The sequence below is a fragment of the Nematolebias whitei genome, chromosome 11 (genome assembly GCF_014905685.2).
Source record: "Nematolebias whitei isolate Nwh7 chromosome 11, NemWhi1, whole genome shotgun sequence".
NCBI classification, from domain to species: domain Eukaryota; kingdom Metazoa; phylum Chordata; class Actinopteri; order Cyprinodontiformes; family Rivulidae; genus Nematolebias; species Nematolebias whitei.
In genome coordinates this window covers 38,280,369-38,295,154 of record NC_056508.1, presented here as the reverse complement: position 1 = coordinate 38,295,154, position 14,786 = coordinate 38,280,369, and the positions used below count along the sequence as shown (strand labels likewise).

The following is a 14,786-nucleotide window of genomic DNA, read 5'->3' as shown; positions in this document are numbered from 1 at the left end:
TATAAGCAGCCAGGTAAAACAAGAAAAAAAACTATAGCTGTGTCCTCCTTGTAGCGGAGAAACAACCAACAGAAATGCCTTTTTTTGCCTCCATCTTTCTGAATGTTAGCTGTGAGAAAGGAGAGGTAAGACGGTTGCCGCAGCTCTCTAAATCTCACCCACAGTCTTACTGTAGCCTTTAGTGAACAACGATGCAAAACACTCACTCAAGCCTATATAAAGTTTGTACAAGCCCAGGGGAAGTGAGCTCGCAGCCCTGCGTTGTGGCTTCGCTCGAGTCATTCATGTGTACGTACCTGTGTCTTGTGTTTTTATGGGTAAAAAAAATAATTAAAAAAAACTGACAATAATAACAAGCTTGTGTTATAAAGTTTGGTGACCTGTTCTGATGTTAACTTAAAATTAGCTCTGCTGTTTTTCTTTTTGTCTTATTTTGTTTTGGAGGAGGAGAGGTCAATATGGACCCCCGTGACCCAAAATGAAAGAAGCGGGTATAAGATAATGGATGGATGGATGTCAAAATGAAACCAAACTAGTTTTTTTTTTTTTGGAGAGACGGTGTGGCTTTTCTGTAAAAATAAGCTCTGCACAAACATCCAAACCCTCCATCAAAGAGGATTTTACCGTAAGAGACCAAATAATGAAAATTGAGCAGAGTTTTTATCAAATTCACCACAGCAGCACACACTTTGAACACATCCATGACTGAGCTGCACTGTAAAAATAAGCCTGTCTACGTTTCTGGAAAATCCTAATCAGAACAGATTATCTTAAACAACATCCTGATCCGAACAAATGTTCTGCTTTGGTCATTTCTGTCCATGTGTATGAATCACATCATCTCTTCAGGTGAACAATGAAACTGAGCATTATCAAACCAAGGCTTAATCATTTCTTGATCTGTTCTTCGTTCTTAAACACATTTTACTCCATGATTACTCTCCTTTTTCATTTTTTGCAATATATGACTTCACCAAATTAATTTATTTAAGAGTTTCCATATTTATTTGTTTGTATTTTTTATGGTTTTTGTACTGTCATTTCGGTTTCTTCCTGATTGTAAGATTTTTTTTTTCTGATCATGTTAGTATTGTTTTTCCTACATGTGTTTGTTTTTGTTATTTTTGCATTAATGTTCTATTTTTTAGTTTTGTAAGAACTGATGATCAGCCAGTCTGACCCAACATGTGCAGAAAATGCACACGGACCAATTATTTTCTGTGTCGCTGAGGTTATTATTCAAGAACTTGTAAAAAGAGCAGGTACTGTATCTGATAACTGATTGGCTTGTTTCAATAACTAATGCAACAAATGATGATTACGCGAGAGGATTGTTGATATTTTGACACAAAAGGTGTTAAAAGCACATGTGAGCTCAGACACACGTCCATCTGAATTTTATGAGCCTTTGTGTGCAGTTTAAGCTCAGCCAGTAGTTCTTGGTCAAAAACTGAGGAAATCCAGTCATGCAGCATCTGAAAATAAAACAAGTTCCTTTTATGATTTTATTTAATTTTATTAATGTGCATGCATGTCATCCTGTTACGTCAAAAACTTTTCCTCAGAGTTGAACTTTTAGGCCGTCAGCTCGCCTTTCACTGTGACTGATTGCTCGTTAGTTCCACAGCTTTCTACTTGAATTTACATAATTATTTATTCAGCGCGGTTTGGGCGGACAAGCTGAGCCGACGGTCCGAGTTCTGTTTTAGTCGAGGAGAAGATTGAACCTGCTGTCTGTCAGGATGTGCTCTGTTGTGTGGCAATGGAACGGTTTTGGAACACACTTTGACTTTTTGTTGTTGTTGTTGCCGTTTCATTCATTTTTTTAAAATAAAATAAACATGTTCTAAATAATCATTTCTGTTTTTTTGTTCTTAGTGTGCTTGTAGTGACCGATGAAGTGCCCTTTGACACCCCCCACACATCTCAACATATACAGCCACATACACAAAAAGACACACTGAGCTGACAATTTAAGTTTATAACTGTGCATTGCTTAAAAAAATCACTGTTTTATTTATTTACTGTAGCTAATTTCTACCCTGTTACAACTCATTATTTACTTTTTTTGATAACCTGCAGAACTAATTGTCAATTTAGGTTCATGCAGTCCATCAATGAAACAACAGAATAACTTTAGGATCATTTACAAACAAAAACTCACCCATAAGTCTTACAGCAAGTGGAGGTATGAGCATATATGAGTCGTTAGGAACAAAATTGTCAAAAACTGAAATTTGTGAGTATTTAATTGCTACATTGATCTAAATATGTACTCAAAAATAAGTGTTTATAAACCTGTAGTATTTCTTGGAAAGTGATTATTTCTTGAAATATTTTCCACACTTTCTTACAGAGATTAAAGATATAGCAGCACATATACAAAACTTATTTTCTCTTCTTTCTAGATTACTCATGGGCTTTATTTTAATTTTCTGCATTCTCAAGGTGCATTTTGACACAACTGTTTAGCAACACGTGTGTTTATTATGCATGCATGTCCTGAGAGAGTGGGATTATTTTTATGCGTCTATTGAGTCTGTAAGAAGTCCCTAATGTAGACATGCATCCAATAATTGTATTTCTTCTCCAGACCTCTTAAGGATGTGTTTAAATCAGCAATAAATATGCCATTAACTCAAGAAAACAAGTGCACAAAGGGCAAAATTATGTTTTATATTTAAAAATAATTATTGCAAGCTATGGAATCAAACATTAATAGAGTTCAGGACCCCTTTTTTAAAGGTGCCATTTGAAGAATTTTATTCCAGTATCCTGATTCATGCTCAATAATCCAGGTAAATAAATCTAACAAGGTTAACGGGTCCTCTGGATGGATTCTTTGTTGAAATGTTGCGTCTTTTATCCAAAAGACTGAAGCTTTTTTTAGACGAAAGACAAAACGTTTCAACATAGAAGAATCCATCCAGAGGACCTGATTGAACCTTCTTAGATTTCTTCCAGTAGTTTTCTAGACATGTTATTTTGTAATTCTGAAATGCAGCTACACTCGGTGTAAACAAAACATTTTTTTTTATCTATGTATTTTACTCAACAAATCTGAGTGTAAGTACAATTAAATGACATACTTCTTGATTTTAGACAGCTATTCCATAGATTTGACCATTGTTGACATTTTTTGACATTTTTCAACACCAGATGATCTGTGTTTTGAACATGTATGCTCGGTTGGTCGTCATATGTATTATCTGCATCGTTTTTCATTTACCTCATTTGGTATATTGCTTTGTGTGTTGCCTGCTTTTCTGTCTGTACAGCACTTTGGTTGGCCTTGTCGCTGTTTTAAGTGCTCTATAAATAAAATGGTATGGTATGTTATTTTAATTCACTTTGGCTGTTTCCTTATAGGTAAACAAAATTAACAGTTATCATACAGTCACAAATGTTTTTTTTTTTGTTTGTTTTTTTACTTTTTTTTTTATTTAAAGATGCATTAATCATCAATATGAGAGTTTCTTGCTTTATGATTTTGACCAATCTTTATTAAATAATTTAAATGAAATAATTGCTTTAAGGAGTTCAACCTCTTATTACTAAGGTGCAGTTCTCAGTAATTATAATTAATCTTAAGTGGGGTGTAACTGTAGTGTTTGATAATTTAAAAAAAATGTAATAATAAGCTGTAATGGTTTGTAACTTGTCTAAAATTATTAATTAAGAAGCGGATTGTTGTGGCCAGTTCAAATTTTACTGCGTGATGTGCTGGGCGTAAGAACTCTGTTTCCCATCGGGCTATGCGCCAATGTGTTGCGTGACGTTTTTACCTTCATTGCTGATGACGGTGGCGAACGGCGCAGGTCAGCTAGCTGAGCGCTGTTAGAAGTGCCTGCTAATAAAACACTATTTTATCAAGCAAGTTTTTCTCTAAAGAAAGAACAACAAAAATGTAGAACAAATGAAGATGAAGTAGCGTAAAAATCTACGGACTGTACGCGAGCTCGCGCATCTTTTGAGTCGTCTCTAACATTGTTTGTGGGCCTGTTGCTTGAAGCTAGCCACGGGAAATCCTCGGGCTGACTGATTGTAGACACACCGGGGCAAAGGGAAGCAGAAAAACCAACCCGATCTGGAGCTCCGACGCCCAGCACCCAGGTTTTATGACACTGTGCTTTCTTATAAGCAGAGGAACACACTGTTTCTCTATGGAGGACATAAATGATCGACACTGGTGACGATTTTTTATTTGGACAATTGAGTTAGCCAACATTAGCTTAAGTCAACCAGGAACACTCGCACAAGTAAACTTCTTGGTATGTTTGCTTCAGCTTGGATATGCACCTTTTTTTTCACCTTCTAGTTAATTATTAGCGATTTGCGAGCTGGTTTTGTTTCTGTCTCCATAGATCACTGGTCTCCTATCTGAAGGTTCTTTAAGCCACATCGTTTTTGAGGTAGCCCAAGTTAAACCTGTAAGAGTCGACCTTTCTTTTTGTTTCCCCATACCTTTCTAGTTGTGTGAATGTTCCATGAAGCATGGTGCGATTAGCTTAATTTTACAATTAAAAACCAGCAGACTTGAGCAGAAGAAATGTTGAGACGTTTTGAGAAAGCAGCCTACACTTTTTACAAACGGGGTCTGGATGAAGACTCGTAAAAAACTGTGGATCTTGATGCTGACAGAACTCACCGGTGACTCTAGACATTAGGACTTTACCAGCAAATAACGACACCAGAGGCAGCTCATCTGATTTTTAATTTTTTTTGTCTCGAGCTGATTTGCTCAAGGACTACAATGAATCGTTATCTGCCCGTGGCACGACAGCACTTCCTGGCTGCCCTAGCCAGCACCAGTGTGGTAGTAAAAACTATAAGTGCAGTTGTGGTTCTGCTCTACCTGCTGTCATGGGCTGTTGACACTTCATATTCCCTAGGAGTGACCCCAGGTTACCTCTTTCCACCTAACTTCTGGGTGTGGACTCTGGTGACCCATGGATTGGTGGAGCAGCATGTGTGGGGCGTGGCGGCCAACGTGGGGACAGTCATGGCCTGTGGGCGCCTGCTGGAACCTTTGTGGGGTGCTCTGGAGCTCCTGATCTTTTTTGCAGTGGTGAATGTGTCTGCAGGACTCCTGGCAGGCCTCTCCTATCTCCTCACTTATGTGGCCACTTTCGACCTGGACTTCCTGTTCGCTGTGCGCATCCACGGAGCAGCAGGTTTCTTGGGAGGTGTTCTGGTGGCCCTGAAGCAGACCATGGGAGATACCACAGTGCTCAGAGTGCCACAGGTGAGGCTGACGAATACCGCAACGTGTCGGTGCTCCCTAGTGATTTTTATAGACGGACCTTTGCTTCTATTTTTAGCATGGGAGTCAAATAACAAGCTATACCACTGAAGTTAAAAATCAAATAAACATTACAAGATTAACCACAACCAACATATTAACTTTATATTATTGTTCCCTTGTATGAAGGTTGTACTTTCTGTGAAAACTATTCTTTAAAAAAAATTTGTAAGCTAGCTGTATTTGGGTACTAGTATATATTTTACATGGTAATTATTGAAGGGCCAAATTGTTTTTTATATAATGTAAGTTATTTAACCTGGGGTTTTACCATTTGGTAGTTTTTTCTTTGAGCGTGTGATAATTTTTCAAATTCAGACTTCAGGATGGTTTAGTATTTTAAATTTACTAATCATTTATACCCCTCTGTAGAGCATTGTTTCAAGATAAGTTATTAGTTTTCCTCACATCAGTGTTCATTCCAGATATGTCTGAAACTTTCCTGATTTTACTGTATTTATTTTTGTTCTTTGTGTTTGAATCTTTAGATGTTGTTAATTTGCTTTAATATACTAAAATAGTGCCAGTTTTTTTTTTTTTAGATCAGTCTCTACAACAAGTTAGACCCAAACCATGACACTTAGTTAATTGTCGTGTTTTTGTTCCTCCAAAATGAAGGAATTTGCATATGAACTTGTATATTATGTGAAAAGAAAACATTTTAAACTCCAGTGACCAAAATAGAAATTTTTACTTGAGTAACATTTGTAGGTTTTGACTTTCAAAATCTTGTGCTAATCAGATTTCCAGGTTCAAGCTGCATCTTGGTTTGCGCCATCCTTGCAGCGTTTCAGACAGTAATGTCCCAGCCACACAGGCCCTAACTTGTAGTCCGTGTAGGTAAATACAGAGAAACTTTACTATACTGCAGCCTTCCTTTCTGAGCTTCACATGCACTGCTGTTTTACACCTTGTAAAAATGACCTAGATCAGCATTGCATAAATAAAATAACAAACGGCCCATTTTTTTATAACTACGGTATATTAAAGCTGTCTAGCCACATTTTAATTGCCCTCAACATAACTGTGCAGTTAGCTAAGATATGTGTGAATTAGTGGGATACTTGTGAATTAGAAGACTAACCAGAATTGGTTAGTGATCGTTTAGTAATCTTTTCCAGTCTTTAGAGCTTCCGCACATCTTTTTAGAGGTACAACTTGATCGTTTTGCCTTTGACATGATGGGCCTCCTCAAACATTTGAAGGTCAGAGCTTGAAGAGGCCCATTATTTAAAGGTTGTTCATTGTACCTGATAATCTATATGTTCACATTTATTTGCCTCTAAGAAATATATTCGGTAATACTGAAGTGTTTTCCTCAATACCTTTTCAAAACTGGATTTTTTTTAAATATAATTTTAGTTGCTTCCCTTTTAATGTACTTACAGGAGTTGCAAAGATCTTATTATTCAGATATGTACAAATTAAGAATTCAAAAACTTCCAAGCACTGCTAAGTTTTTCTAGAACTTTAATTTTTCTAATTTTTGCTGGCCAAGCTAGGATGCCATTTGTTAAAAATTTTAACTTGTCGTATTTCTGAATCTAAAATAAAGTCTTTATTTTGTTCTCTCAGGTGAGACTGAAAGCTGCTCCTGCTTTGGTCCTCCTCCTCCTGTCCTTACTGCGCTTGTCTGGGCTGCTTGACAGCTGTGCACCCCTGGCTGCATACAGTTATGGCTCCCTGTCCGGTTGGGTGTACCTGCGCTTCTACCAGAGACACAGCCGAGGCCGTGGGGACATGTCAGACCACTTTGCCTTTGCAAGTTTCTTCCCCGAGGCTGTGCAGCCGGTCGTTGGACTTCTGGCCGGGCTCGTTCACGCCGCCCTGGTGAAGCTAAAGGTGTGCAGGAAGATGGTAAAGAGATACGATGTGGGGGCACCGTCCTCCATCACCATCAGCCTGCCAGGGACAGATCCACAGGATGCGGAAAGAAGGAGGTGAGTCGAGGAGGAGCAGAGGCTTTACAGAGGTTTCAGAAGTCTATAAAAAAGTACTATTCTAAATAGTGTTACAAGTTTTTAAATATTAGCAAATAAAATCTTCATAAACCTGTAAAATATTTATTTAGACAGTATGGAGACTATATTTTCACTACAAGATCCATTTTGCATCCAGCATGGGACTTTAGTTCATGTCAAAGTTTTAGTGTATTTCAGTAATTTGATATTATCAACTTATAGAATAATATGAGTTATAACTTATTTTTCATGCTGAATTCACAATCGCTATACAGATACCTAATTAATTAAACACACGTCAAAGATGAGACAGAAAAGAAGCAATGCCTCTTTTTGTTTTGTTTGCTCTCGGAAGGTTTGCTGAGCAGCTGCGCTGTTTTCCAGCTGTATTCCTCTGGGATTTTTCTTTTAAAGATTTCAAACACCTACTTTTAGGATGACATGTTATTTTTTCACCTCATCTTGTCTGATGTACACACGTCCAAGCTGTCATTCAAATTTAGTTTCAAGTATCTGCATACACACAGAGTAATGATTGAGGTTATTTTGTTTTGTAGTTTTGCTTTAAATCACTGCAGTAACGGTGTGCTAAAATATTTTTATTTTAATCTTATGTGTTTTTGTCTTTCAAACTTCAAATCCAGAATTGTGTTAAATTCTCCAACAGTTTTCACATTATCAGGTTTAAGCCTGTTTTGGTCTAGGATTTTATTTCTCTTCAGGTGTGGAGATGTAAATAGTCTAATCTAACTGGAATCCAGTTGTTCTCGTAACGATTCCATTTCAATATTTGTGCCTAAAGCTGAATAAGGAACTAATATCTAGATGTTTTTGCCACCGTGACCTGTTTATGGTGGATCATAAGAGCTGCATGCTGGGCACTTGACATAAATAAAAGTGATGGTGAGCAGAGAGGGAAAAGATTATCACTCTTCACTTTTGCTGGAGGTGGTGCCCCTTTAAATCAGAGGTGAACAGTCGAAGTGAATAATGTCGAGGTGAGAAAATGCTGCTCTCACCGCTGAATTAGAGCAGGACATCCAGCTGCAACACTAGTTGTTCCACATGTGTTCACTCATAACATTCACCAGCATGTTATTGTGAACAAAAAGGGGAAAAAAGTTGTTTCAAATCAAAATGATGAAATATATTTTCTTTTTGAAGTACAATCGGTATTAAGAGTAAAAAAAAAAAAAAAGACTCGTCAGAAAACTCTTGACAGTGTGAAGTTAAATAAATGTAACAATACTCATTGAAATGTCACACTCCAGTCATGAGATGGTAATGAGTTTTAATTAAGTGGAAAAAAGCAGAAAACTCGTTTTCAGAAGCTGAATTGTTAAAAAAAAAGAAAGATAAAATAACATTTGTTCGTTCTAGACGAAGACGGTCGCCCTTACCCTCCCTCCTGCTTCCTCCTGCTTTTATTTTGCTCTCTTTTCCTGTCAACCTCAGAGCCTCTCTTTACACATCTTCCGAATCGAAAATTATGGATTTGGTCAGCTGGTCCTTCGACGTAGTTGATAACATTCTTTCCACCAGTCAGCAGGGTGTTGGAGAGCCCTCATACCCTGAACAGACCCACACAGCTGAGTATGTCATTGATTCCTGGGGGGGAGTGAAAGATGATGTGCCGGTCTGTGCTGTCCGTGGAGGACATAGAAGATGTGTACTTTATTGGATTTATGACAGGGTTTCTGCTTTTTGGAATCAGTGGATACCTTGGATATCAACAAAATAGGAGGATGTCTGCAGCAGTTTCGGCCAGGGTAAAGCTGCCAGCCTTATGTGAAGGATTAATATGTGCTTCGAGCGCTCAGACTCGTATGCTTAACAAGCTCAACCACAAGCTAGACATGATTTCTGAGAATCGTAGGCCACTTGCGGCTTCTGGAACTCACCGGCATGAAGGTTTCAACCTTGGAGAAAGCTAATCAAGCACGGACCAGGTGGAAGGTCCACAAATCTGGCTGCTTGGTTTCACCATTGAGTGTACCAGCAGAACTTGAAGGCAGACGGAAAACAGAGTCTGGTGGCCCAAACAGTTGTTGTTTATCTGAATTTGGCCTCCCCACTGGCCTTCGACTTATCTCAAATTGTGCTTGGAGGATATGTAAACTAGAAGCTTCTGTCCCCCCGAGGACAGCTGTGGCCTTATCAGAACCATGATGTTGATAAACACTGTACCATCTTATCAGAACTTTGGAACTTTCTGGTGGAGTGTTTATGGATAACTCGCCACCTTTGTCGACCTAAATGTATTATGATGTCATTGTATGTTGCTGCCTTATGTTGCGAGGTCTTCTTTTGCATCGTTTACGCTGTTTCCCAGCCAGGCCATGTGAGACATGATTGTTTTTGGCTTCCTCCATCCTCGTGTTCACTTTTTCTCATCTGTCTGTATGTTGTATGTAACAGGTCTCTCTTGTAAATGAGTCTTTGAGGCTCAGTGGGAACTAACCTGTATAAATAAAGGTCTAATAATAATAAATAACATCAGCCCTCACTGAAAGGATTTAACATTTCTGCCAAATGCTCAAACTTGATTTTGGAAGATATTAAAATGTATTGTTCTTTTTAAAAGATGTACAGCATAAATGATTGGTGCAGCTATGAATACTGTACGAATACTGAGCCCCTTTACATTTCGTGGGTGATCAAATGCTGATGGAGCAGGTTTCTTTATTCTTGAAGCAAAGTGCAGTTTTATTCTTTAGTTCATATATTAAAAAACAACAACACTCCAATTAGCAACAGAGAGACAATGTTACAAAAATAAGTCTAGTCAAAAGTAACTGCCTTTATCAGAATAGATGATTGGATTTCAAGTTCAGTTCATTTACATCACATGTAGTACATGAGGTAGAATGAAATTGTGTACTCAGGGTTCCAGTTACACCCAAAAATAGCAAAAATATAAAGTGTAAATAAAGAAACCGTAAATAAGGATCTAAGATATACTCTAAACAAAAGCTAAGCAGTACGCTAAAAGATCTAAGGTATATGCTAAACACTAATAATGTAAATAATAATTCAGTGTATTAAGCATCAGTCCGTTAATCAACAAGTAATGAGTTCCTTTCAGATTGATAAAAGAAATCAAATTAAAATTATCTGACTGAATTTGTACTTGTGGCTAGTTGAATACATTTTTTTTTTTAAATTTAGTATGAAATTAATTATGTAAACTATACTAATTTGTTGTGTTCAACTCTGTCCCTCAACCATGCTATTGAATTTGGATGTTCATGAATAACTTTTTTGTTGTTTTTGTGAAGGCACAATTAATGTCCATTTTTATCTCTTCCATCCAGACAACTCGCCCTGAAAGCTCTGAATGAACGTCTAAAGCGAGTTGAGGACCAATCTGCTTGGCCCAGCATGGACGACGAGGAGGACGAGGAAGAGGAGGAGGTCAGAACCGACACGCAGCCTCTCCTTCCAGGCAGGCGCGACCCCTCGTCCTCTACCTCGAGAACAGCCGGGGGGCTCGTCGGTGCTTCTCTCGCGTCCTCGTCTTCAGTGTCGCAGAGCGGCGGGACGCCATCTTCAAGCGGAGTGCAACACCCAGAGTCCAGCATCATTAGTTTTGAGGATGCACCATCTAGATCATAGCAGAAATAATTCTCTGTGTGTAGAGAGAGGTACGCTCTGTTGGGTGTCACTGTAGAGTATACTGGCCTGTTCAGCATTCCTGACTAGTATACGTTTATTTCCAGTGACGGTGCTTAGATGTACGCTCTGTATCTCACACTGTACGCGTCTGTGACGAGTTAATACAACTGTGCGCTCACACTCTTAACATCCCAGAAGACTGTATAGTGCATTCAGTTCAGACAAGTTGACGCTCGGCCGCGTCGGGCAAAACGAACACCTAATGCTCGTCTTTCCTACATAAGACTGAGAACATCCACAAAAAAAAAATCTTCTTGGGACTTAATCCCAACGCTCAGAACTCAGATCACTGCTACGTGTGTCTTTCTCTTTTGCTTTCTAAATAAATAACAATATGGGTGTGCAAAGTTCTTGTAAATCTTTTTGGAGCAGCCTGTTTTGTTGATTTGCTTGCTATGGGGGGGAAAAAAAAAAAGCTGAATTTTTCGTTCTTGGTTTGATAAGCACAGAGAAACAGCTGCAAGAGACATTAGCTGCTGATTGGCTGGGTACAGATGTGGAACCAGCTGTGTGTTGTTGGCAGCAACCTGTTGGATGAAGAGTAAAGAAGCTGCTGAACTGCAAAACCAAACTTAAAAGACTTGAAGAAGTGCCAGATAAAAAAAAGACACCACCACAAAAGCCCATTTACCACCTTGTCTTTCTGGAACCAAAAAGGACGATATAATTTTTTTCTGCTTAGCTTGTGGAAGACATTTAATTTTTCTTTTGTGTCTGGTGATTAATTTAAGAAATCAAAATTTTGTTTTTGTGAACTAAGACATGTTTGGCGGAGTGACACTTTTTCTTCTCTGTAGATAAATTATTTTAGGAATTATGAGCTGTGTTGAAATGTTTTATTTAATTTATGACCTAATCCTGCATCCCTTGCACTTTTTCATTCTGAGATCAGATATCAGAAAAACACAAATATCTATTCAATAACTTTGGTGCACGATACCGAGACGTGGTTAATGTTTGTGAGCGTGTTCATTTATGCGATGACCCTCTCATGTTCAGTTTGTCCCAGAACTGTATCCTCTGCACTTGTAATGTTTTTCATTTCTCAATTCAAAGTGCCAGGTACGAGCAGTGGTTCGTGATTTTGTCGAGTGGCTGATGTGCATCTTAATGTTCATATGGATAAACAATTTCATGCAGAGCCAAAGGTCAGTGATTCATTTGGTCAGCAGTCATGGCTATAGATGTCACGTTTTACTGTATGACCATCAAATCTTCCCTACACACGTTGATTAAAATCATTTGCAATGAGTAAATTATTTCAGTTTTTTTGAATACACAAGTAAAAATTGATTATTTTTTAAAAGTTGAATCACCTTGGAGAGCTGTCTTGAAATGTAATCGAATGATTCAAGTAGTTTAGAAAGTGTCAGTGAGGAGAAAGCTTGTGTTAAAATCCCTTCAGAGAAGTCTCTTCTTTCTGGTGTGCGTCTAGTTTCCCAGTCTGCTTACTTTACAAGAACTGATTGCTAATGTTGATATTTTACCGTACCTGTTCAGGCTTCATGCACATCTATTTAAAACAAAACATTGAGCGTAATGATCTTCATTTCATCCAGATTTATTCAGGACATTAATATCCTATTGGTGACCTGTCAGGTGCTCCTGTGTGATGAAATGAAACTGTCTTTTTCATTATGCCACGTTAGAATGATAAAAGTTTTCTGATCCAGTTTTTTCTTTGTTCTGCCAGTGTCACTGATCTTCTGTTAGGAAATATTAACTTATGATCCAACATTTTTCAATCAGCTCATCTGGACAGTTTCTTTTTTTTTTTGTTTGTATTTTTTTTACCTGTTTCTAGATAGCTCCATTCATTTTCAGAGCCAAAATGGCAGAAAAGGCTAAATATCTCCAAAAGCTAAAGTTGCATAAATAATCAGTCATATGCACATTCACACTATTGTGATCCTGTTTATATTTATTATTATTATTATTATAGTTGTATTTATGATTCCGTACATTTTTTGGAAGCTCTCTACTCCCACGGGTTTAGAAACTGTCCAGATGACCTGACTGAAAAATGTTGGATTGTATACCTGGATTATTGAGCATGGACTTTGTTGTTAACTTATGATCAAATAGCCCAAAGTTCACTTTTACAGTAATGGTAAATTCTTGAGCTGCAGATAACTAAAGTCTCAAAATGCCATTGAACTGTAGCAATTATTCAAATTAGTCTTAATAACTCCGTACATAATTGGACTCATTAACAGTGAAGTTCCAGTTTGGTTGTGTTGGTGTTTATATTTTAAATGTGAAAGATGATCTAGGATTAGTTGAGCTTAACTGCTGGATGAATGATGCCTGCACATGATCACCTCGAATATTTACAAAATATATCTGTAGATCTCAAAGTCACAATAAGATGCAGATCGTCGAGCCTAGAAACCCACAGGGAGGGCCACTGACTCTCAGTAGTGGTTTCCAGTTTATTGACATCTTAAATCTTTAGGGGGGGGCACTGGTTTCAACTAAAAACGCATGCAAGCAGCATAAATTCCAGTTTAAAAAACTTTTACTCTAAATTTTTAATTAAAAAAAAAAAACATTTTATTGGTTGTCCTTTGAAAAATGGAAGAAAAAAACTGCATCTAATCCAATTTAATATATTTGTTTGTTTTGGGAGTATTCTGTCATAAATGAATGTGAAAAGCAAAAAGCTATTCAAATACTTCATGTATCACAGCATTACTGCATTAAGGCGTGGCACAGTGCTGATTTCAGGACCAGTACACTAATTTTCTTTATCCTGTATGAATAAATTATGAATTTTCCAATCTAATCTGCCAAATAAAATATTTATAAATGACATTTTTAGAACAATTTATACAACACCAGCCTTCCTGACTTGTGTATGAAAGTTGTTGTTATTTTTATGACCACTGCTCTGGCTGTTGTCACAGTGTTTTATTTTAAATAGTTCGGACAGTTTTCTGTAATCCTATACATAAACAGATCTTGGTCACACTAATGGTGTTCTTTTTCCTCCCTGTTCTGTGACATTGGCACAGATTGTTGCTTTAGTTTTCAGGTAAATGTCTTTATCTCAATTAAAAAAGTATGATTGTAAGAACTTTGATTTTGGTTTAGGTTGTGTTTTATTTTGCTGCTCCACAGTAAATGTACCAGTAAATGTGACTGCTCTTCAAGGGCGAGCAGAAAGGACTCGGTTTATTTTACTGAAGAACAAAAGGGTGTCAAACAAAAACTTGTAAAAGTCAAGTTAGACCGCAAGAACATTTTTTTTTTAAAGAGATCATTTAGTCAAGTCTAGGTTCTTTATTGTCATTTGCATCACTTGTGGTACATGAGGTGGAACAAAATTGTGTACACAGGGTCCCAGTGACATCAAAAATATAAAGTCTAAAAAGAAAAGGTCAATAAGGATCTAAGATATAAACTAAGAAATATGCTAGTCAATTTTTTAAAGATAATTACTATCAACAGATGTGGTGAAAAATGGAGGGAGTGGTGGTACAGAGGTAAGAGAAGGTAGGTCTGTGATTGGAAGGTAGCTGGTTCAACTCCCGGTACTGACATCAAAATGTGGGTAGGACTGATGACGCACCCACCTGTCTCATTTGTCTCTGGGCCCTTGAGCAAGGCCCTTAAACCCCAGGCACCTTAAATGGCAGCTCTCTGCTCCACACAGAGGGCTGTGGTAGCTCGGTGGTCTATGGTTGTGTCAGGAAGGGCAAAATCTGGTGTAAAAATAATTACCAAGTCTTCATGCGACCTAATTCGCCGAAGAAGGGAGCAGCCGAAAGAAGAAAGATGTGGTGAAAAATGCTTTCCTTGACTTAAAGGGCTGTTGACCATGAAATAAAGTGGCGGCAAAAACACAC

General features: G+C 37.8%; 1 protein-coding gene across 1 annotated transcript; it reads left to right on the top strand.

The window, feature by feature from the left end:
* The first annotated feature begins 4,738 nt into the window (after window positions 1-4,738).
* tmem115 (transmembrane protein 115) lies at window positions 4,739-11,178 on the top strand. Its single transcript, XM_037684319.1, has 3 exons — window positions 4,739-5,245; window positions 6,878-7,242; window positions 10,578-11,178. Exons 1-3 carry the CDS (start codon window positions 4,754-4,756, stop codon window positions 10,876-10,878), a joined length of 1,158 nt encoding a protein of 385 aa, XP_037540247.1. The 5' UTR covers window positions 4,739-4,753; the 3' UTR covers window positions 10,879-11,178.
* Window positions 11,179-14,786: the final 3,608 nt, after the last annotated feature.